General features: G+C 41.1%; 1 protein-coding gene across 1 annotated transcript in view; it reads left to right on the forward strand.

Moving 5' to 3' along the window:
- Positions 1–26,214, forward strand: part of elavl2 (ELAV like neuron-specific RNA binding protein 2) — a gene marked incomplete at its 3' end in the record, with an annotated part of 98,081 nt that overhangs the window by 44,360 nt on the left and 27,507 nt on the right. Inside the window, exon 2 of the mRNA XM_083789162.1 lies at positions 22,156–22,246. Coding sequence (XP_083645288.1) covers positions 22,172–22,246 — 75 coding nt within the window. The 5' untranslated portion in view covers positions 22,156–22,171. The remainder of the gene's footprint in view (positions 1–22,155; positions 22,247–26,214) is intronic.

The following is a 26,214-nucleotide window of genomic DNA, read 5'->3' on the forward strand; positions in this document are numbered from 1 at the left end:
TAATGGCCTGTTGTGGCGCTGTCATTGGACCCAGAAAAACCCATAGCCCCATAGAAGTCCATGTATTTGGGCCCAACTTCACCTAGACTGTATTACCTTAATAAACATGGTCATGAATACTTTCTGCTTCCAGTCACTAGTTTAAAGTCTCATTTCTAATGTCATAATATTCTTTTTGGAAAATTATGGTCCCATTTATTAAAAAAATGACCATAAAGTCGCGCATGTTCTGAGGGGCGTGGCTACCGGTACAGTCTATGATCGGGATTCCCCTCCCACTCGAGTCAAAATAAAAACCAACGGAGAAGAAGGGGGGAAGTCCCGCCTCGCCAGCCAATGGCCAGCTGGGCCCAAACGGATCTAGAAAGATGGCGACTTACAGTGCAGGAATAACAGGCTTCATTTTACGTCCATGTTAGACCCGGGGAACGCTTTGTCCATATTTTTTTTACAGTCTATAGTTTTTTCACAATGTTTGTGTTTACACAAATACTCAAGGCTGGCCATTCATTGTCAATAGCAATCAATGTTTGTGTTAACACAATGTTTGTGTTTACACAAACCCTCAAAGCTGGACATAGGAGGGGCTGGCACCCCTCAAAAAAGATTAAAGAAAATCACTGTGCTGTGCCTTCACAACATAAAAACAAGGTTGTTGTATTTGCTGGCAAAGAAACTAATGTGACTGTATTTCTTCTGTCTGTGTCCCTTTTATGCCCATATATGGAGATCTCTGTATCTGTCAGTTTTTGTCCCCTTTATACCCAATATCTGGAGCATATATATTGGCATGCCCATATATATGGTTGGATTGGCGTATCCATATAGCGTTCATGGACATATCAGTCGGAGCTATGGCTCTGGACAACCTGATCTCCATATTCATAGTGGCATACAATGCCTATATGGGCATACTTGGGTTTGTTTATTATGTTTGAGTCAGAGTGACTCATTAGCCAATTTTAATAATATATTGATTGATTCATTTATGTATTTACTCTTTGTGTGGCCCATAGTATCTAGTTTCCCATCAACCTGTGTAGTTAGCACTATGACTAATCCTCACTAGTCTCAGGGTCACTGATGACCGCATCCCTGTATTCATGTTATGACATCATTCAAGCTTGCATTACACGGCGTAATGGTCACAGTGGGAGTGTATACCTCCCAGCAGGACCCTATATTGCATGCTCTACAGTAAATGACATCATACCCCCCCCCCCCCCACACACACACACACACACACACACACACACACACACACACACGCACACACCAGCAGGTGCCATGGAAAGGCTACCATTTCTGGTTCATAAGTAGATGAGAACATTGCATGATTTTGTGCGAGTTGTTATTAAAGTATGAGTCTGTGCTAAAGAAGTTGGCCAAGTCATGTTACATTTGCAATTAACCCATGCTAACTATTAGCTATAGGGCACCCCAGCTCTACCTCTAGAAAGTGTCTTTGCAGGAGTACAGTCCCTAATATATGCAGAAATACCCCCATAAAAGAGCAGCAATGTTCTTTATCATTGTGATTCTAAAATATAGACCATGTTCAGTTGTAGGAAAGTGTAGGATAATGCTTCTAAACATCCCAATTCTTAAAATTCACAACATCTCTTTTCAATTTACTCCAGTCCCCCTTTTCCTGATCTTAAGAACCTTCCCCAGCATCACGGCCAGCACAGAAAGCAGGATTTACAGAGGTATTTTACAGCAATTATGCCTATTACCTTGTCTTTGTTTGTCATGAAGAACATGCCGACATTTCATTGTCAGTCCCAACGGGGAGGATTAGTATAATCACCCAAAAAATGCAACACTGAGGCAATCAACACAGTAGAGGCACATTACACACAGGAACTGCACTATTGACATCTTGGCAAATCTTCTGAGGCCCCCTAAAACACCACCTGGTGTCCAGGAAATATAGCTGTGTTTGCAGACATTTTATCTGCCAATGAGTGATCATGGAGGTCAAGTATACTCACCCTTGACCTTTAACAGCAGTGGTCGGGATCCATTATGCCTCATGTGATACAGATGACCTGCAGGGAGCAGAAAGAACATGAGGAAAAGATCTGGATGTCTCAGGCTTTGGCAGCCAATGCACATTACACAGATGGATTAAGCCAGGTAATGACCCTGGCACTGTGGCCATGTTGTTTTTGTTTAGTTCTTAGTCTTCCCGGGGGTGTGCCCGTACATATTTGTGTCTCTGAACTATGGACGTTGACCTTTATTTACCACGCAGTCAGTCAAGTGTGAATGTTAGCGTTTGCCCTCCATTTGTGTGATATTGCTTTACAATAAAGAGTCCCCTGATAAACCTCTTTAGCACCTTTCAGCTCATGGACAGTAAGTATCCTACTGCATGACATAATGGCAGCTCACTATTGCGTTCGAGATTCCAGTATCCAGAAACATAACTGGAGCACTTTATATATGTCATCAGCCTCAGGGAACAGAAATCTACTGATGCTCAGAACAGAGGAATGTTGTGTTTGTGTGTGTGTGTGTGTGTGTGTGTGTGTGTGTGTGTGTGTGTGTGTGTGTGTGTGTGTGTGTGTGTGTGTGTGTGTGTGTGTGTGTGTGTGTGTGTGTGTGTGTGTGTGTGTGTGTTGCACAAAATGCAACAATTCAATATTCAATAAATTCAACAAATCCTTATGGGTGGAAATGAATTCACCAATGTTATTTATTTCCTATGTTATTTATTTCCTTGTTAAAGGTATGCCTTTAAGAGGGTCCGGCCCCTTTCAGGAGTTCAGAGAGTACAGATGGGTGTGGTCAAATGTTTGGCACAGGTTCCTGGAGTTCTGGCTGAGTTGTTTGTTCACTTCCTCCTCTCTGTGAAGGGGTTTTAAAGCCTCCTGTGACTTCTAAACCACTTTTCACTTGACTGAAGTGTTGCATGTGCATGTTTTGGTAACCAGCAAAGAACAATTATGGACTTGCCCCCAGTTTTTGTTGTGTTTGTTGTCTCTTTGGTTGAACCAAGATGGTTGTTTTCATGTGTTCACTGGCTATGGCATCTAGCTAAGCCCGCAGCATGCTCTATGGGCCTGACAATAAGAGGAGGTTTATGGGCCACAAGCTACTGCAGTCTGGTAAGACTTAATTCATTATTGTTACTGTTATTGTTTTCTACTAAATGAAATGGTTGCTCTGCAGGTGAATTATCACGAGTAGTGTCATGTGCAGTGTTGTTTTTGGTAGCACATTTCTATTTGGTCTCTTGATATCACAAGATTTTGGCGGGATTTTGTGTTTTGGTGGGCCTTGATGCCTAATGGCTGATTTTATACTAGCTGAAAATAGCAGATCTACAAGCTCACAACACGTCGCAAGCGTGTTGTAGATCGGCTATTTTCAGCATGCAACCAAGTCTAAAATTGTGTCTTTTACTTATACTGGCCCTCTTGTCCACTAGTCCCTTCCTAACAGTTTCTGTTGACGAAATTGTCAACACATTTAGTTGTCGTCATAGCTTAGTTTTCATTTAGTTTCCATGTAGTTATCGTCAGTGCGAAAAGGTAGTTGACGAACATTTTCCGTCTTGGTTTTAGTCGATAAAAAAACAACACTGGTAGTGTGTCATTTCATAGTCCTTCAGTATGTTCAGTGAGTGTTTTGGAGGTGACCAAAACCATGCCAACATTACTGACTGCTATGTTTTCTGCCTTGTCTCTAGGTTGCTGTTTTAAAGTGGCACAGCAGCCAACTACCAACAAACCAACTATCTAAAAATGTTTATTTTCCATAAATCAGTGCTATTGAACACCCTTTACTCTGTGTGGGTTTTACAAATATTGAAGACAAAGTTCATGGACAAAGCTGCCTGACAGCAGATATGTATTATTCTGAATTTGGAAATGATTAACTTGGGAACAATTAACGTAATAAACCATTTTAATGAGTGTAGAAATGTGTGTCTCCATGTCATGATCATAGGATTTATTCCTCTTGTTTTTGTCTTCTGCTAATGCACAACACGGTGATATTGCATGAGCAGCTGTGACATTGAGGCATTTAGCACTGGTTCAAAATATATATATATATTTTTTAATTGACACAGCTAATGACAAATAATAAGGTTCAATAATAATAAGGTTATTTTAACCAATGGCAAATACTGTGATTCATTATGTTTTAGTTTGACTTAAAGCAGGAGGCACTATACTATGTAACTTTGTTTAATGAATAAAAAGTGCAATGTTGTCCAATTTGTATGGTAGGGTATGTTAACACAATATACCTTCAACTTTGGGGTGGTTGTATTTAGTCTCCCTGCTCTTCTATTGAGATATTTAGATTGTGTCAAAGGTCATGGCTCACCTAGCCGCAATTTGCAACTCTAGATTTTTTTACAATGGGATGAATCTACAGTTGCAACAAGCTCCATCCACTTCCTATTCATCATTTTTGGTTTGCGATCTGCTTGTCTTAAACGACGTTAAACTCACCAACATTGCAGCTGTAGTCCAAGCTTGAATTATCCTCTTTCAATCTGCCGAGCTTGTTTTTCATAAAAACCCACCGTAGAGATGTTATGAGATACTTTCTGTCAAGACATCCTCTGCAAGTGATTATTTTTCTAAGTGTTGCAGTTTGGAAGCACTCGTTTTTGTTAATGGGTCGCGCTGCTGCCTCCTGCATTATGTGCAAATTCGAAACAGGTGGAACGCAGGGCCGTTCAGTGACGTACGACGAGTGCTTCCAAACTCCAGCAAAAGAATCACTTGCAGAGGATGTCTTGACAGAAAGTATCTCAAGTATCCATCTCTACGGTGGATTTTTATGAAAAACAAGCTCGTCAGATTGAAAGAGGATAATTCAAGCTTGGACTACAGCTGCAATGTTGGTGAGTTTAACGTCGTTTAAGACAAGCAGATCACAAACCAAAAATGATGAATAGGAAGTGGATGGAGCTTGTTGCAACTCTAGATTCAACCCATTGTAAAAAAATCTAGAGTTGCAAATTGCGGCTATGGCTCACCTAGATGCAAGATCTGACACAGATTTTTACTTAATGGTCAACATACAATTTATCCCCTGAGCAAGCAGGAAGGCTCTTTTAGTTCAATGAAGAAACATTTTAGCATTTGCACTGGAAACCGTGGTATAAGAGGAAAGTTACATATGTGCTGCTCAGAGTAATCTAGTAAGAGTGGTGACACTAGCGTTGACTCCCATTGTAACAATGGAGTGCGGAAGTGCTCATTCTATCTCAATGGGATAGTTCCAATGTTTGGAACTATAGCCCATAGGCACCCGCTTTGGGGCGAGATCAAAGCGTGTCGCCACTCTTACTATTCCACTCGGGTGCTGCTATAGCTCCCACAGCCTCTCTGGCCTCCACAATGGAAATAAGATAACATCTTTACACAGTTAAACACACAGGATTTTACTGTGCACCTTTTATTTTCCTTGATTTGTTGCACAGAACTCGCCTTTCTCAAAACCAGTCATGAATCACCATGGGAAACTATAGTAAAATATTAACTATTACTTTCAGATTTTGTCTGCACAATTTTTATTTGCAAGTATGTGATTAATATAGATTGCCTGTTTGTAATGGACTAGTATTTTAGCTTTTATACCAATTGCAGATAATGAAACCAACTGAAAGAGTAACACCAATGAGATTGATCATTTGTGTCTGTGTGTTGTCCTTTGGGTGGAATATATTTAATTATATTCAGAACTCACACAGGAGGCTAAGACTGGTTTTAATTGCATGCTGCATCCAGCATGTATAGTGTTCACAAGTAACTGTTGCATTAGTCAGTTTGATGTTTGGTCAGGAGGGCAGAAATGCTTAATTTGCAATAGGCTTGCATGCATTTAAACTTATCTTATGTTCTATTTTTGAGTAAGATTTGTTTAATTGTTACTGTAGGAGGGAACTGTTTGACTTTGTTCTATATAGTTCCGAATCATTTGTGAGCAGGAGATTTACAATAGTGTAATTTGGGAGAACTCTGAACTTCCTTAAAGCATCCCTTGGTATCCTCCCACACACAACTGTTGCTCTTCTCTCCAAAGCATCAATTTAAAAGTTAGTTAGATTAGGCCTATAGTGTAATTCATTCTGTTTGCCTTTTCAAGAATGTCTCTATATACCATTACACCTAGGTCTGTCTTGCACACCGTAAAGACTATTCAAATTGAAATGACACGCGAAACCACATTTTCTCGTATTGCCTCTCAAGTTGAATAGGTCTGGTCTGGTCTATAGTGGAGGTGGAAAGCCTGGTGAGGCGAGGTTAATAGAGTGATTGTCACTGTGTAACCGCCGGCAATGTATGCTTCCAAATATGCGCAGGGGAGAGAGAGCTGGAAGCTGCGTGCTGCATTGTCAGAAACGTGTGCGCTCTCCGTGGTCCTGAAATGCTCCAGTGCTGAAAACGGTGACAATGCGCTGCCTGCTACTGTCTGTCCTATAGAAAATGAGGGAAACGCATTTTGTGTTTGGCAAAAGCACATGTCGATATCAGATAGTTATTTCGGCGAGCTATTCATTTCCAACAGTGTCGAATCCGTGCAGACTGAGGGGACATCGTGGCACAAACGGCTGATGCCGAACGCCAGTATAGCCCAATGAAAGATCCAGTGTCGAGTCGTGTTATCGTGTCTTGTTTTCTTGTACGTGTAGTGTAGAACCAACAGGGGCAGATAACGGTGAACCGCAATTATCAGACGAGCATCGAGGACAGGGTAGCCTATATCAAAGTAGCCTATAATCCGATACCTTACCCATCGAATAGGCTGCAAGATTGTACCCTGTAGGCTAGTTGTTTTGTATGAGCGGCTTCATTTCAGTCTGTCAAAGAGAGACGTTCCTTCCCCCCCCCCCCCCCCCCCCCCCCATAAGGCGTGGCAGAAGAATGCATTTCACATATAATGGAATATAATGCACCGATATTTTGTTATTCCTGCATGCGTGCTTCAGTGCATGCCTCTGCATGGCGGCACTTGACTTCAATTTCTATGTTTTAAAGTAAATGCTTGATCATTTTTGAATGACTCTGGTGAGAACGAATCGCATCTTTGGCTTGGAAGGATGGCAAGCCGAACGGGGAGCGCGTTATAGCCAATTGCATTGAAGAACCACTACGTGCTCGAGGGTGGATGGAGCTACTCCGGGTATACTTCCGCGTGCATGCGTGCTCGCGTGTAGGTTGAATGGATGAGACTGGCGAGAGAGCGGAGAGGTATAGCATTGCTGTGATACGGCCCTATATATTTGCTGACAGGACTATCTTCTTTTTAAAGACAACCTCCTCCTTACATAGCTTTTCACATAGTGATGTCGCGTATTTGTGTGGCGCACCTGTAAAGAGCGAGACGGGCAGAAGCCGACTTTTTTAATTATTTGATTCCTTTTATTTCTTCTGTTCATTTCCTTTTATTTAATGCATTTGCTGAAAGGAACCCATTCTGTATTTTGATTTAATAAATATTTAATTTCCTCATTTTATCTTGTTTGTGTTGGCTTTTATGTTTCCAAGTTTGAACTAAGAGTGGAATTCGTCTTTTTACAACCTATTACCAGGTGTTTTCTTGATTCAGAGATTGTTTGCCTAAGGACGTCCGTAACTTTCATTTATAGAAACGGTAAGATATTTTACATATTTGCTCATTGATCTGAAATATTTGGGATGGATATTTTAGTGCATAAATTCCATGATACCAGTGACTATAGGGTAGATCATGCCTTCATTGTAGTCATCTCTGGTTAGTGCATGTAAACGCGATTGCAAAGTCAGCGCGAATGATTTCAACTGAATGTCTGAATCCAATTTGCATTGACTCTATTTGACTGACAGATTTCTAGTCTGGATTGCTATGCGTTGACAGATGATGGACCTACAATGGGATAAATGGTTCAGGCTAGCCTATTCTACTTGCAAGCATTGCAAACGTTATTTCAAATCATCATGGGCGAGCGTCTTAATTTCTCGCCCATGTTATTTCTCTAGTGTGCATGGCCAACATGGATTGGCCTGGAGAGCTGTAACGTGGGACACTGGCTCGTGCTACATCGCTATTGTATCGCATGTTGTGTTCTAAAATTAACAGGTTTGTGCCCTAAAACACAAGGCAATTGAGCTTATTTGGACTCCAAATTATAGGCCAATTGAGGGATAATGGCTGCACCCAATTAACCTGATTTAAAAAAAGACGATTAAATAGGTACTCATCCCTTTTTCATCTATATCACATTACATTTTCATACATTTACGTCTACAACCGTGACCAAATAGCACATTGTCACACATGAAATTGATCATATTGGACATAGTTTTGACCCTAAAAACAAGGATTTAATTGCATTTGCAGGTTACTCTGTAACTTGGTGAAATTGAACCTCCAACGCTGCAAAGTGAATGCTGCACATGTTAGGCGCAGTCCGTGCACTGCACAACTAATGCTATTGTTTGACTGCAGTGTGTTGGGTAACAAAAAAGAAGAAGCTGGAGACGTAAAGGGATCCGTTTGCTATATCCTTGCTATTCCCTCCCTTATAATTACTCAAGGCAGGCCTTTTTAGTTTTATGCCTATCCTACTACTACTAACCGCTAACCAGTATGGATCTAAAGCACATGGCATTGTACACTACTTCATTGTTTCCTGTAGACATAATATGCAGCAGTGGCATAACATAATCTAAAAGATGAGCTTTATTTGAACGTATATATCCCTGCAGCCTGGACATCTAAATGAGGTCCACCTCCCATTTGGACCGTCCCGCCTCTGATTGGCCGAGGGTCTAATTAGTTTACTTAGTGCACTGCGCGCACCCGCCGTCGCCCCCCGTTCTCTCAGCGTCAAGTTGTCGAGGAAGAGTTTCATGCAATTGAATTCTGGCTCTCTCTTCAAGCTATAAGAGTATATCCAGTCTTAACTATTCTACAAGAACAGGTAAGCTGAACGTGAGAACTGTGACGCTTGGCTGTGTGAATTCATTTTCTGTTCAGCTAAGAAAAGTGTCGCCCGGGCCCGGAGTTGCACAAAAAAAAAAATGACGTGCACGCCACGCACCGGCCTGGGCTGCTAGCTAGCCAAGCCTGGAGTTTGGGTGTAGCAGCAGCAGCAGCAGGTGGCTTTACTTTACCAACCCAACCCCAGTGGCTTCATGGACATTAATTAATCTCTAGGCCTACGTCATATCATCATATTCTAGTCATATCTGTCGAATATAAACTGCGAATGTAACGTTTAAATGTACCACGGTACGTCGGCCACAACGGCGAGAACAATGCATTTGTTTGAAGCTAGCTTCATGTACCTGTAGAAGGCACGCATGGCCGGCCCAGACGCCATTCTTTATTAAAAAACATGCATGTGTTTTTAACCGTAGGCTAAACATTTGTGTTACTGCACAGTGCACACACACACGGCAACATTTTCTTTTGATATGCCGTGGGCCTAGATTGGTTTGTATTCGTTAAAACAAAACCAGCATTCCCTAGCCAGAGTTGATATTTGTTAAGCTTAATGAACGCCACCTGTGTTTCTGCATGTGGTCGGAGATGAGGACTTAATGGTGGAACTCAGATGTAGGACAGTGGACACTAGCGTTTACTACCTGGCTAAACTCAGTTCAATGCCAGTAGGCCTACTCGGGCAGGTTTATGCAATTACTTACACATACACACACGGCTGTTCTCCGCAACACAGGTGTGTCACGGACTCACGCTACAAATGAAGCAACCAGCTCCTCTCCCCAACACGCACGAAGAAACCACAAACCAGCCCCTTTAATAACCTTTTGATTCATTGAATAAACCAGTTCATCCAAATGCTGTTCCAATGTGTGGGCTACCTAGCCACAACATGTGGCTGTAATACGAATTCAGCAGATGCTGTAGTGAGTTGTGTATTCCTTTGACATAATATGATTGGCCCCTTTGTATTTCCTGCAATTGTAATGCTATTAAACAATGGGGCTCGGATGGGTTAAATTGTTTGATGTAGGCTATACCATTAGTTTTAACCAAGGAACTATCAGTTTACTTGTCCCCACAGCATAGTGTTACCCTACATTTTGACATAGCTATGGAATTCATGATGAATCTTTGTGCAGGCCAATGTCGTGTTTATTCCTTATATCAGCACAACCATATTGATGCCATCATCCATAACTGCTATTTGTGTACACGGTGCACTTTGAGTTCATGCAAATGCTAGGCTAAGAATCAGGTTTTTAGTCTAATGCTATGCAGTATTTCGTTCTCAGTGTTACTGTAGTTTCTATTTAGTTGGCCTCCTTAGTAGAGTTACTATTGTCTCTGGCTCCTTAGGTACTTACTATTGTATCTGGCATTGAATACTGAGCAGGCAAGTGTGCAGAGAGCAGGCTCTGCCTTGTGTCAAGAATTCAAGCTGTAGTCTGCAGTGACTCAGAAGGTCACCAATATATCCTGTATCATCAAGCCAGCAACTGACGAGTTAATTTATCAGGAGACTGCTGATGCACTGTTTCGTAGGTGGCCTGTGGGAATGGAGAGCATGGACCAGCAATACAGACTGGTCGAGGCCTGAGGGTGTGGTGCACTCTAGTGTTGCTTGACTACTATGAGTCTGGGGTCTCAATAAGGGGTATTGAGTAGCTGCAATTTGCAACACTGTTGCAATCTAGAGTTGTTACACCAACCATTGACAGCCCATGCAACCAAACAAAGTCCTATCTGATTGTATTAAACAGCATTAAACTTTGGTTGAATTATCTGCTTTCTATCTGCAAAGTGTTTGTTTCATAAATATCCACCGTAGACATCATGTTATGAGCTACTTTCTGTCAAGAAATTCTGTGCAGGTGAACATTTTTCTGTTTTTGAGTTTGGACGCTTTCGTGGGGAATCCCTGAAACGGCATTGCCTACCACATGTTTTGAAATTGCACATAATGCAGCCAGGAGGTTGCATTTTTGAAAACGAGCGCTTCCAAACTCCAATACTTGAAAAAATAATCACCTGCACAGAATTTAGCTCATATCATGACTGGATTTTTTTATGCAACAATTTGCAGCTAGAAAGGGGATAATTCAAGCTTTTTGTAAATGCAAAAAAAGTTTAATGTTAATCAGATAGGACTTTTCTGTTTGGATGCATGGGCTGTCAACGGTTGGTGTTGCAACTCTAGATTCAGCATATATATATATTTTAAATCTAGTGTTGCAAATTGTGTAACTCTTCAATGTGTTATAATGTGAGCATGTTATGCTACACTTCAGTAGCACTGTGCTCTGGGTGTTTACGGCCTTCATGGAGAGTGCAGGCACATTTAGCATCATTAATGCTGGCCAACATCACATCCTATCCATTAAATTGTGCATTGTTTGACCTCATGCCCAGTCCTGCATTTTCATTCTCTTGGTATCGCACGGGAATCCTCCTCCCATGATATTTTCTATTAATATCCACAGCTTTCAGGCATTACCCCCTTCAGCATTCCGCTGCCTTCTACAATTGCAGTGGCTTCATGTTCTTTGAGCGATCGGGGGAAGAGTGGTTGTCTTGATGTATTATTGAGTTAAGACATTTGCCTTTTTCTAAATAAAGGCTGCTGACAGAGCTACTAAAACGCAGGAACTTCCAAAGGCCACGTCAGTGTGCTATGCAGTAATGTGCACTAGGGCTGTCAGAGAATTAGGTTAGTGTACGGGGGATGGCTTTGGCAACAAAACCCCCCCCCCCCCCCCTTTTGTCCTCCTCAAAACTATATCCCATCCCCCTCTATTCTCTAGTTTCTTTCTGTATTTTTCTCTCTAAATATTCGCTTGTTGCAGTTGACTTAGTCTGGGCTCAGTGGGTGGCGCATGGGACTATCTTCCCCTTCCCTCCGTGTCTATTTTGTGTGCTGGCCACAGGGTGTCCCTCCCTCCGTGTGTGCTGGTCATTGCCGGAGGCCAGCACTGCAGTGTCCTTGGACCTTGTCACTGAATCACAGCAACTCGTATAGATCTCCCACATGTGCTACTACTGTGTGTGTGTGTGTGTGTGTGTGTGTGTATGTGTATGTGTATGTATATATATATATATATATATATATATATATATAGGTATAGGCCTTGGTATCAAATTGCCTTTTTAGTCTCAACTGTTTTTCCTCCATTTGTTTTAACTTCACAATTCTCCTAATTGTTTGTCATGTAAACAGTGCAATGTTGTCCACTTGTTTTGGAATGAAGTATTCTGGCATAAGCATGGTTATTGATGAGCATGGATGCTATTTTGTAAAAAGGTGATTTGCAACAAAAAAAAGTTGGAAATAGAACATGATTGTAGTTTGGAGAGGGAGCAGACATCGATAGATGCTGAGTAGTGCTACTTAACTGCAGTTTGGTTTGTGATCACGAAACACCAACGCTCACAGCTGCTCTCTGTATTTTTTTTTTATAGCCGTTAATAAATGCGTTTAACAACTATGCATTTCTTCAACTATTTTCTTTTATATGGCATGAAGAAGACATTCACCATATTCACTGGGTGTTCATACTTAGAGTGCCGGGAAGTGGCATTTCCTCCGAACCAGCAAATGACGAGAGCAATATGGCCGCTGTGTGAATATAGTCAATTGAAACGTGTATGTGCAAATCACAGCCATGTAGTTTACACTTTTGCTAATTTGCATAACGGTACGCTTTGGTAATGTTTATGTGGCCTTTTTAGTCTCGAGTGTATATTTTACTGGGTATATTTACATTTTCTGTGACTACCATTGGAGCATTGATATTCAATTTACAAATCTAATATCTAGCCCAGTTTGAGCCAGAGGGGCAGGGGCATGCATGTGTCAACTACTTGGACACAAACATACACTGGTTTTCTGTTTAGTTCATTTGCATTCAGTTTAGATCATTTGCATGTTGCATTCCTCTCTGCTGGAGATGGATGTTAAGGCATATAGTATATGCCTGTAGTATAAAATGCTGTGCGATGTCAAGACTGTTTCCAGTCACTGTGTGTGTGTGTGTGTGTGTGTGTGTGTGTGTGTGTGTGTGTGTGAGAGCCATATTTTACAAGGACGGACAGGCCATGATTGTTGCTGTGTCTGCAGATTGTCCACTCTGTAGCTGGGTTGGTGTAGTTCTGACGGAGAGCTCTAAATACTCATGTCATAACACGCATATTTATAGGGGACCTGTCCCTTTTTTAAATTGAATGTATTGTCAATTACCATAATAGTTGTGGGAATTAGCTAATCTGGAAAAAGTCTGATCTGCCAAACATGTTTACACTCATCCAAAAACTGAAAAAATTATCAATATGACATAGATTAATTCTCACTTCACACTAAAATCTATTACACTAAATTAAGCGGGATACACTGGTTGGACTACTCTTACACTCTGTTGTGATAGTTTGAAAATGAAGATCCAGTATTTATCTTATTCCAAATTATCTTTGAGTGGTGCAACCACTCCAAGGAACAGCAATGTCCGTTTCCGCCTATGTGTTCACGGTTCACCAGGCTATGTATGTGTTAATGAGCACGAGTATGACTATTAGTACCAGTAGGGGCGCTGTTTGCCAGAAACGGAGAGAGAGATTGTGCTGTACTGTTGCCTGCTAATATGAGAGAGAGAGAGGAGGGGGGAGAGAGGGGAGTTGCACCACTCAGTTCACACAGGTGTGATTTTATGCAGTTAAGCAGTTCAGGTGTTTTTTCAGTGAAATTGATTTAGTTGGCTCCAATCAAATATACTAGTTGTCTACTATATTTCAGATTGAAGACTTGCATGCCACAACACATGCACATGGATCTTGCACTTTGTTTATGCCAGCTGCTCAAATATTCCAGATAACGGGCCATAACAATCCCAACAATTTGGAGAAAAATGAAACCAATCTATATTCACAAGTACGGTATGCTAGGTGCTCATGTTCGTTGGTCTACTAGCTGTATATTTTGTTGAAAGCATTTATTTTATTGATGGCACCAGTGCCATTAATTGAAAACAAGATGTCAAACCTTTGACTAGAGTCTCCTGAGTCCTGTGGCAGTTGCTTTAATCACACCTCATTCATTTATTTACTGTTGAATTACTGAGGGAGGTCTTTATTATTCCTTGTTGCATGCTACATGTGTCAGGGATTTGTTACACATTAAATCTGAAGCAGTGCTTGTTGTTTTGACAGAATTCTTCTTTTAACGGTATGTCTGTATGTTTACCATTTGTCTAGCACAGTAGGATTACAAATCAAAATGGCTTTTGTTCTTTTCCCTCAGTTGTATTTATTGGCATAATTCATTCAGTTGAATTTCAACTGTCAACATGTCTTACTTCCAAGAACCAACCCTGGTCACCAGTGACCAAGGACAAATCATTGAGTGGTTGAGGCAAAACCTGCCACTCCTAATGGCATCCTAAAATGGAGGAAGGCCTTTGGTTAAAGGAGAATTCCATACTAAAAGGCTTTCTTACCTTTCTTTGTAGTTGTTACGTCCCCACCAAAGAGGTCCAGGTGTTATTTTGTGCAAAAGCTCCTTATTGGCTATTTCCCCTACCATAAGCCCTAAATTAATCGCATTGAATTGAATAGGACTATGGGGTGTTGTGCTAATTCGCTTATTTCCATCGCTCAAAATTATTATTATTTTGAATATATCCTCTCTTCATAATGTAAATAATATCGAGGCACACTTTACTACTTATTTCGATGGAAATAAGCGAATTAGTACAACACCCCATTCAATTCCCATTCAATTCATTGAGGGTTTATGATAGGGGAAATGGCCAATAAGGAGTATTTGCACAAAGAAACACGGACCTCTTTGGTGGGGACGTAACGACTACTAAGAAAGGTAAGAAAGCCTTCTAGCATGGAATTCTCCTTTAAAGCACAGATTACAAAGAATTTAGCTACAGTGCAAGACGTATGGATAAATCAATGTAGCACTTGGACTCTGAGAACATACCTAACTAACAATGTTACAGCTTTCTGTATGCAGTGAGTGGCATTGAAGCAGACCAGCAGATGGTTATGAAATATTGACGGGTGTGCTAGAAGTCAGAAGCATTCATTCTCTTTATTTAACCAAAGACATTTAAATTGGGTATCCTTCTGGCATTCCATCAGGTTCTTTTCATAGTAGCATTGCGTGTTAAGTCCCCCACCCTCATCCCTCTCTCTTGCTCAATCTGTGTGCGAATGCAGTGGGATGTGTGAGTACCAGTTAACTAAACATGCTACACTTTAATGACTCTTAAAGGGATCCATTGCTCAGTGGGGTAAATCTGTAGTATGGTGTGGAGGAGGATGGGTTTATCCTAGCACTGACGGTAGTGGGGGGAGGGGGACAAAATAACCCCATGATCTTTAACTGGGGCTGTTTTTCTGATGAAAACCGCAAGGCAAGGCCTCCAGGGGAACAAGATGCTCCGCACTGAAATGCCAGCACTGATGAAGGCTGGTTGGCTGCCTCCAAATACTGAAAGCCTTCACTGGATTTTCTTTTTGGGCAGAGGCTTCATGCCAAGCCTCCGTTTCCAAGTGTTTATCTAATGAAATATTTCTGCCTTGTGGCATTGTCTGCAGCGGGATAAGGGCCAATGTTTGTACTTCAAATGGAAGGTGATACTGAATTGGAGATGGAAGCAAGCTTTTACGTGTTTGTTTTGTTTGTTATCCACTGCATTTATCATACTATAGATTAAATGGATTGCTTGCATAATATGCAAGTGAGGGAGGACCGCGGGATGCACACGCAGATTAGACACACCAACGGACCGACATGCAGAAACAGCGGTCAGACATGCGGTCAAACATGCGCTGCTCCCATGCTTGCGGTTAGGGTTAGGTGGAGTCTAGTATAATTTCAATTATAATTTGGCTGAATTTGATATGTTTTTCATCATAACTGGGCTGTCAAGAGTTGCCGAGTGCAAGTAGCAGCAAAGCAGACCCGTTTTGCAGTCTTTAGCATTACCTGTTTTAGACTAGGAGGAAAATAACAGATGGGAAGAGCAGCGGGAGAGATTATTTGAGCTGTGAAGTTCAAGCCTACGTCATTGCCTGACTTGAACGTGTGCATGCAGCACTATTTTGAGTTTATGTGTAGACTGTACTTGGCACTATCAGGAAGGACACAGCATGCTCACGTTGAAAGCAAATCCGGCTCAGAAATGTTTCGATAGTGGTTTGACATTGCATGGATGACATTTTGGGCTACTTCAGTGGACTTAACCCCTTTTTGGTGTTTTAAGTATTATGTTATGCTTTAGCTGTTGGTCTGCTATTTTTTGAAAAATCGTGAAAATGTGGCATAAATCTTTGAATATATATTCTTTCATAGCGAACGTTTTAAACTCTACTTTGCTTCTCTGGGGTCCTGACTCCCTGGAACAACTTATATTCAGATGGGGATCGGCGGCAAATTACATATATTTCTGATGGGTCCCTGACATGAAAATGTTTGATCATGACTGACATAGAAAGTAGAAACATGGGTTTTTCAGAAAACTGTCATGATTTAGAAGACATTTGTAGAATCTGGTCTCGGTCGAAATGGGTTAAAGGGATTCATTTGACATGGTTTGTCTTGAAACTTTTGTTTTGTTGTTTGTCCACGAGCTTTGAGAAGATTGAAATGCTTAGTTGGTAAAATATAATTGGGATTTTTGTATGAAATCTGTGCAGACTGTGGTGGCCAGTCCTCGTGCCAACAATCATTCTAGTGTTCAATCGGTTACATTTAGCAAAAAGAAAAGTACAGGTTGGCATTTTCAAATTACGTTTAAGAGTAGCTATTCAATGGGACACCTAGTGTTAACCCTTGGAATGCCAGTCCCAATTTTTTTGTTTGGGTAACAAATTGGCATATTTTTAATTCATCGTTTTAACATACAAGAAAGATCTGGTGGATTGAAGAGATGTTTTTTTTTGTTCATTCATTGCAAATGTATTCTCTCGATTCGCCACCAGATGGCGGGAAAGCATCATTATGCTGATTTTGGCTAAAATAGACGGATCTTCCTAAGTCACTTCCGGTTGAACGATCAACAACATCCTGTAGTATTTTGACCCTAGTCAATAGTTTGGCTGGTCCGGATTGCTAAGCTAATGCTATATTTTTCATAACTAAGTCAAATTAACCTCAAATCAACCCCAAAAGATCGCAAAATATCACATTTTTTACACCGACGCACATAGAGACGGCGCGCGTGCACGATAGCGCACGATCACGCGGATTTCGGCCGTTTTTTGGTAAATTACATCCAACATTAGTGATATTAGCGAAAAAATATTAATTTTTGCTCTTTTGACCCCGCGATAACTGATATTGATTGTCATTCCGTTTTTTCCGTTAACGGGAGGTTTAGATTTTTCGATTAATTCAGTTTTTTCCGTGAATTGTAGGCCAAGGGTTAAGTACATACGCAGGCCTGTCACAATTAGATAATTGCAATTTTGTCATAGTCATTGTCTCCATATTCCAAAAAAAATTTGTACATAAAAAAGCAGAAATGGTAGATCTACAAGCTTACAACACGTTAAGCTTGTAGATCAGATATTTCCCCTATTTTTAACTTTTTTTAACAATAAAATTAATCTGTCAGTAATTTCTTTGTATATTTCAGTTGTCATATCTGCCCTGTGTATTTTTGAGGGGCGCCAGCCCCTCCTATACACAGGTTTAATTTGTCTTTAGTTCAATGTTTGTTTTGTAAACGCCATTGACAATGAAGGGAAAATTATGTCATAATGTGCCTCATTACATCATATTATTGTCTCTTTATTGTTAATGGCGTTTAATTTACATCAGTATGCTGATCAAATCACATCGTGATTCGTGAAGCCCTCCATTCTTTCTGCTGGCTGTTTCTACGTGTAAACGTAATTTCTTTATCTTTATATTGTGTGTTTAACCCATTTTGACCTGAGATCAGATTCTAATGATGTCTTCTACATCCTGACAGTTTTCTGAAAAAGCTATGTTTCTGTGGAAAGCCCATCACACACCGTCTGCGACCGCCGCGCGTCAAAACAGCCGCCTCCATTATTTTCGATGAACCTATCGCACACCGGCGGTGTCCGACGCTCGCTGGCGCCTCGCCTGGCGCCCCGATAGAACCAGTTCTATTTTCCAGGCGGCGCCGAGCGGCAACACGTCGCACCACGTCGGACGGAGCCGGTGTGTGTTGGGCTTAAGTCGTCAAAAATAGCAGACCTACATGCTCGTAGCGTGCCACTCGGTGGCGCGCTATGAGCTTGTAGATCTGCTATTTTTCTAGCCTGGTTTCCAGCCCATAGGCTGGAGGTTGGAGGCTCTCAGAGTCTGACAATCAGGCTGCTATTTTTCAATAGCTAAAGCTTAACATAATGCTAACACCAAAAGGGGTTCCCGGAACTTCCCGCCCAAAAATGTATGTATATTATGTTAGTCAGATCATGCAAGACATTAGGTGTGTTTTCATAAAGCACTGGTTTTGCGCAATAAGGCTCTTGCGAATACATGGAATGGAAAGACCTCGAAATGCGAATGCAAAAACACTTTTGCACTTGCAGGGGGTGGATTTTGGCCTGTATCGAAAAAAAAGGAAATGTGCAAATGGGGTATGGAAACACCTGCGGAAAAGTTTTAAGTATTGAACTCATAATTTATTTCTTTTGAACAGTTGGAAAATATGGGGAGGCAGTGGAGTGAAGGGTGGGTGGGTGGCTAGGGACTCCCTCGGCTGGTACCGTGGTAACCACGGTACCAGCCGAGGCAGGGGAGTAGTAGTTCTACTAGTTTTTTCCCTAGTAGGGAGGGAGTGATGTTGTCGATACATTTTAAGGTCCCAATTCACCACCCGTCCAATAATCGTGTAGTGTGTTCAAAGATCCCATCTGAAGTCTGAATCCTCCCGAGTTGATCGGGGCACTCCGATCATTTTGATATCTGGATCGCTACTGTATGGATGCAAGGCACGCACGCAACGCTATAATGTCAGAATCTATTTGAAACTTTTAGATAACCTGCCTGCTCCATGCAGGCTATCCGATCCATGCATGCTTCATCTGATATATTCATTGCATAAGCAACCAACACGTTTAAATGTGTGTACTACAACTGTTTTGCAGCTGCAATTAATCAATCCATTTATAAACGTCCGTTACACTAAGCTGAGAGAGCACGCACAAAGCGCATCAATCAATGGTGTGAATTGCGTGATCGTGGACGTGGATTACTTTACTTATTCATCAAGGTGAAAAGGTCTGTCGAGGCATCGCCTATAGGCTATAATTTATTATCTATAATAGGCATCATTATTTATTCTGACTTCCAAGTTATTCCTGTGATGTTTATGCAATCACTATGTTTCATGTAGTTCTTCTCTTTCACGGGTAGGCCTATGGGCTTGAATGTCCCTTAATTAACTTTAATATGTAGGCTTCGATGAACTTCAATCTAGTCTTACCAGCGCTATATAGTGCTAGTTTAATAGTTAATTAAATTCCGAGCAGCCTCTGCACAGCATAAAGGACTTTTAGCCCAATCGCCAACCAGGCAGTCCCTGTATTATATTTTTGTATAGCCTAAAAGAATGTCAAAGTTAAATACATGTAAAATAGCATGTGACTCACTGTACTGGCATAATGTTGCCACCTACTGCTTATTTCATTAGCTTATTTTATCTACCATGAGTCGCATTATAAGTGGATGAAAACGACCGCCAATACGCTTTACTTTGTTTTAACTTAATGAACATACGCTTCCTATTTTCGCAAAAACTTAATGAAAAAGCACCTATTGAGGAGGGATGCACCAGACAGTTACAACTTGAACCCAAGCATGCATATTCTGGGGGGAATATTCACCAAAGCAGATCTACAAGTTCACGAGTCACAACGCATTATTGTGTGCTTGTAGATTGGCTATTTTTGGGAAAGACATTTGCTGTACATTTGGGGAGGGGCGTTACGTACAGTTCTAACTTGGGTCCATTTGACTAAGGGCCGATTCATACTCCTATTTTAGAGCCGAATAAAAGTCGGTTCGGCGTCCATTTTTACGTCATTTGAGGTTCGGGGGACGGGTAACGTGCTAAAGTCGGCTCTTCGGTGCTACTGAAAATTTCTGACGAGCCGAAATGATTTCGGCACTACAGCGCCGAAACAGCGGTAAAATAGGAGTATGAATCGGCCCTTAGAATAGACAGTTTAGGTGAGTCATAACCAGAATCACGGTCATCTAGTGCAGGGGCCAACACTGATAATTTCATGAATTGGTACCACTTAAGGTGACTGTACAATTTTTATATTTTTTCATTCTCCTTGGGCTAAAAACGGCCATACCTGTCATCACAAATGTGATGAGGTCAGCACATAATCCATAAGTGGCTATGGCCGAATTTATACTAGGATTCTGAATCATGAACACCCCCTAGTTTGACACGTCTCATGCTACTTAAAGCATAATGACATTTGGAAAATGTTGCCTTTTATAGGTTGTCTATGGTGTGGTCACATATAACTAGTGACAACTGGCATTAAGCTACTGAATTGGAAGAGTTGTCATACCAAAATCTAAACTAGCCCATTTCGACCTGATACCAGATTCTACAAATGTCTTTTAAATCATGATAGTTTTCAGAAAAACGTATGTTTCTATATTGGTTGTTCTCAAACTATTTCATGTCAAGGAGCCCCAGAATTATATGTAATTGTTATATTATTATATGTAACCCCCATCTGAAAATATGTTGTTCCAGGGACCTCACAGAAGCAAAGATTTGAGTTACAAATGTTCTCTCTGAAGGAATAAATATTCAAAGACTTTTCAAAAAATTTTCACAAGTTTTCAAAAATAGCAGATCTGCTATTTTTCAATAGCTAAAGTATAACATAATGCTGAAAACACCAAAAAGGTTGTCCTGCCCAAAATGGGGATAGAGACATGTAGGAATACATAAAACATAATAACCTTTAGGTGGTACAGAAATCTGTCTCTGCGCCTGGGCTAATCCTTGAATGTTTTCCTTTTTAGTTTCTCATGTGTACACGGTCATGTTCAATTAATTTGTGGGAAGCAGTTTGGTGAGAGAATGTAGTGAAAATGGCGTATTTAAGTCCAGGCAAAGATGACAATCCTAAGGGTTACAAATGCCAACTAATGTAGTGTAAATCAAAGCTTATAAATATAAGTACACCACCTTTCAAACAACTCTATGGATTTCAATGTCAGACTGTTGCCAGTGGCAACATTTCTCTTTGCTTGTGCGTTTGCACTTAGAGGCGTGGGTTGCAACCATTCATGGGTGTATTCACCTCTTATTACCCCTAATATTGTACAATTTGCAGCTATGATGTTAAGCGTGCCTAAACCAAGAAAACAAATGGTATTCTTGTGCAGTCTACTTAACTGTTATGGTGTTTTTCTGATGACTCTTGATTATGATTACACACACATTATAACACACACAAAGATGCTTCTTTCTTCGCTGCAGTGTATGTGTAGGCATACCTTAAGTGTGTGTGTGTGTGTGTGTGTGTGTGTGTGTGTGTCCATATTAAACTGACTGCATGGATTTAGACGCTTGTTAACTTATTGGTAATGAGTTTAAGGCAAAGTAGGCACTAGTAGACAGAATGTTCTTGTCATAAGGTTTGTCAGGTCACAGCTTGCCAGTGTTAAGTTTGTTTGTCTTTTGGAGGTAAAGCTGTGTGTCATGACCTCTGGGTAATATTTATAGATCTTGCTTGTTCAGATTTTTGAAATATTTAAGTGCCAACTTGATGTGCGGGTGTGCATTAGCTCAAGCCATCTGCTAGATGTAAGCGAACTTTCTGATTTGTGATTTCAGTACACCTTTCTGCGAAGCGTCCATCTACTTAATTAATGCCTTTCCATGCTTATTGTGCTCATTCCTGTAGACACTAGACAGCTGTTTCCATTCTTGACCGAATATTTATACATCCCTTGGTTCTTCTGTTTGTTCCTCACCCAAGCTGACTTGTAACTGAGTGAAACGTTGCCTTTTGCCTCTCCCTGGTTTAACCCAATCTGCATTTATATGGACAGCCAAAACATACTATCAGCCCACACTGAGTCCCTCCCTTCCAACAATGACATGTTATCACCACTGACTGTTCACTGTGCATCACTGTTCATGTTGATCTAACATGAAGCGCTTTTTGTGTCCTCTTTTGCAGACAACTCCAAACTAACATGGCAGTCAGACTGTGCGATGTGGCTTCTCTTCTCAGAAGTGGATCGTGGGCGGCTGAACCGGCTTGGACTGGGGTCTGTGGCATTTCTTTCTTGAATTAATTTGGCCACTAGGCCTGCTCATTGTCTGTGCTCGGGTCATACCAATGATTCTAGCACTCAGTCACACATTTTGTATGAAATCAAATTATTGAAACCCCATGTTGTTCATATGATACGTGACTACCTGTATATTGGTATGGTCTAAACATGTCGGACTGCTGCTGATATTGACTGAATAATGTTTAACTTAACAATTACAATATTGATAGCGGTGTTTGACTAAACTGACATACATCTGCACATCACTGGATAATGTGTTAAAGGATGTCTTCATACATGAACCCGCTGCTTGTTGCCTCACAACGTAGGACTATAGTACTGTTCCAGGCATGTTCAGTACCAGTGTACTGAAGGTGGCTTTGATTTGAGTGGTGCAACCACTCCTACAACCAGCAATGTCCGTGCCTATCTATGTGACTATGTGGCCATGAGCACGAGTATATGACTATAGTGTACCAGTAGGGGGCGCCAGAAACAGAGGGCTAGTGCTGCAATGTCGCCTGCTAATGAGAGAGAGAGGGAGAGAGAGAGAGAGGTGGGGGGAGGGGAGATGCACCACTCAGTTCACACGGGTGTGATTTTTTTTAGACCTAAGGACGATTCTACAAAAAATTTCCAGTTTTCAGAAAAAACTATTTTTCTATGTCTGTCATTCTCAAACATTTTCATGTCAAAGACCCCCCCCCCCAAGGAAAATTAAGCAATAAGCCACGAGAGGTCTCAGGTTACCGGGTATTTTACACTGCCTGAGAGCGTAGGCAGACCCGACGCGCAGCAGAGGGTCTTCTACCCCCCAGCCAGTGTAAAATACCCGGTAAGCTGGGGCCTCGAGTGGCTTATTGCTTTTCTAAAACGGTTACAAACATATAGCAATATTAAAACTATTAAATTCACAAAAGTATCTATGCTTTGTGCCACCAAAGTGATTGAAGGAGTGGGTTATCGGTGAAATTTACACCGGTCACGTGACGGTAACCAGCCAATCAGAATGAAGTATTGGGACTACCCGTTTTAGAACTATATGTAATTGGGACCACCATCTGAAAATGTGTAGTTCCAGGGACTCCCCAGAAGCAAAGATTTGAGTTAAAAACATTTGGTCTGAAAGAATGTATATTCAAAGATTTGCCCCACATTTTCACGATTGTTCAAAAATATCAGCTCTACAAGGGCCACGCTATAAGCTTGTAGATCTGCTATTTTTCAATAGCTAAATTATAAAAGAATGCTTAAAACATCAAGGGGTTCCCGCCCAGAATGGGTTCATCGACCGAATACTTCATGCTGTTCCAAGTGCACTTTTTTCTTTTTTGAGAGGCAATGTAGCTTAAGTCCCAGCCTTACTCATCTGCGAAGAGAAAAGCCTTGTCACAACCTAAGGCAGAGAGCGTATCGGCGGAAGTGTCAGGCCGGAAACATCCGTCAGATCCGTCATTTCCTTGAGCAGTACTTCCGTCAAAACCCCGCAACTGCCACCCCCAGAAACACTACAGCGTCTTGCCCAGCCTGGGCAATGCATGGCTTTCCGAAATTACGTCATAGGCCAGCCAAGTATATGGGCCTTTAATGTTTGGTTAGAGCCCAATTATAAATTCCCCGTCCCCAGCCAAGTCTATGGACTTCAATGTTTGTTTAGCCCATACTGGGCGGGAACCCCTTTTGGTGTTTTAAGCATTATGTTACACTTTAGCTATTGAAAAATGGCAGATCTACAAGATCATAGCGCGGCACCGAGTGCCGCTCTACGAGCTTGTAGGTCTGCTATTTTTGAAAAATCTTGAAAATGTGGCTCAAATCTTTCAGAGTGAACGTTTTTAACTCAAATCTTTGCTTCTGAGAGGTTCCTGGAACAACATATTTTCAGATGGGGGTCGGTGGCCAATTACATAACATTTTTGGGATCCTTGACATGAAATATTGAGTACCACTGATACAGAAACATGAGGTTTTTCAGAAAATTGTCATTTAGAAGATATTTTTTTAATTTCGACGTCGGACCTAAATTGTTTAGGGCAGTTATGATGTATGTTTTTGCTAGCCAAGTCTATGGACTTAAATGTTTCTTTATGGCAGTAAATACCGTCAGACGTCATCTGGCTGATATAAATACTGTCCTCGCTGCGCCCCCTCTTTAGATGAGTGTGATTATATTTTTTTTAACAGTTGAGCGGTGCAGCTATTATTCTGAACATTTATAAGTTATTGTGGCTTTTTACTCGGCATGGTTGAATGCTGATTTACTGCTGTTTCCAACATGACAGCCATGTAAACGCATACACAAAGCAATGTCATTTACAGCTAAAAATTGCACTCAAAAATGTTTTTGAAAACATTTGAGCCAGAAATTGACAAAGCAGTACCAGAAAATGGATTATATTTGATTAACTCACTTCCTTGTTTTCCGACTGTGCTGCAGCCGGCCACTTATGGAATACTTTCATTACCAAACAAGGAAATACCTGGTTTTGTTGTGTTTTGGGTCAATTTATTAATGTGTATTAAGTAGCCGTGTAATAAGCAGGATAATGCATGGCTGAGTGGTCATTGTTTATATATAAATCACCTTCAGGGTGATTAACCACCTCCGCTTCGAGTCGGTGGTTAATCAGCCTGTCTGTGATGTATCTATAAGCCATACATTATCCCTTACTTACAAGTTGTTGTTTTTGCCTAATAATATGCCTGTTGAGATATCCATTCCCATTAGTGCCCTTGGTATTGTTGTTGTCGGGCAGAAACCTTGTACTGGAAGTCCAAAACCGTTTGTTCCAATGTACCGGTAATCATTTAGTCACAAGCTCTTGTTAATACTTCATTGGTTAAATATTTATGAAACCCACCGACTCACCCAAAAGATTACTTTCTACTCACCCCATGGAGACTTGAATTCATGGCTGTTTTTTTTAATGCATTCCTAAGCCAATAATTTGATGACAGCAGTGGTTCCCTATAGACACAGACAGAGTGTCCTTTGTCTTCAAATCATTGGTTTAAAACAAACAAATCACTCCCGCGTGAAGTGAGGGGCGCTTTTCATCGTACATCATCCATCCATTCAATCTTTGTGTAGGACAAAAATTGCCGATTTGCTCGTCCACATGTGACGTAAATTCTCCATTCATTGTCGATGGGAATGTATTGTTTGTGTAAGATGAAAATCTACACTATAGTTGAATGTAGGAGGGGCTGGCGCCCCTCCAAAATGTATATCCATGAATTCAAGCCTCAATGGGGTGAGTAATCGATAGTTAAAGTAATGTTTTGTGTGGAACTATCCCTTTAACCAACTTGGCGTCCCTATTTTGGGCATGCCATTATAGTGGCAACATCTTAATTGTAAAAACTCGATGACAATTCATCATAGGCTGAATCAGCGGAAACTGCCCATAGATCCGAAGTCCCGTTAGTCCGAACATGCATTAAGGTTGGCCAGGGCTCCAGACTAACTTTTTCACAGGTAGCACTGGTGCCACCTACCTTTTCATTTGGTAGCACCACCAGAGATTAGGTAGCACCATTTTTTTCGTGGTATTATTACATGATCTTATCGGGCACCATTTATTTTTGTAGTGGTTTCCACCATTAAAGGTTTGAATCATAAAACCCCCTACAAAGGTCACTGTGTGAAAAACAGCAACCTACCTGGTTATACTTCAAAACACTGTAGATGGTTTGAACCCAACACAAAGTCACTCAGTCAATAAAGTAGGGATGGGTCCGATTAATCGATTAATCGATTATCGTTTTTTTTTTCCTGTTTTTTTTTAAATGAAAATCTGTTGGAAAGGCAATATTGTCATCCAAACAGGACAGGGCTATAGGCCTACCAAAGTGTGCCTGGGATGTGTCTGTGTAGCTGCATGACTGAGTGGAAATTGATTCCAATCAAGATACAGGTTTGGAGGATTTAGCAGGTGTTGGGAATTTACCTAATCAGGCCT

This window comes from Protomyctophum parallelum (genome assembly GCF_964188405.1).
Source record: "Protomyctophum parallelum genome assembly, chromosome: 18".
NCBI lineage: Eukaryota > Metazoa > Chordata > Actinopteri > Myctophiformes > Myctophidae > Protomyctophum > Protomyctophum parallelum.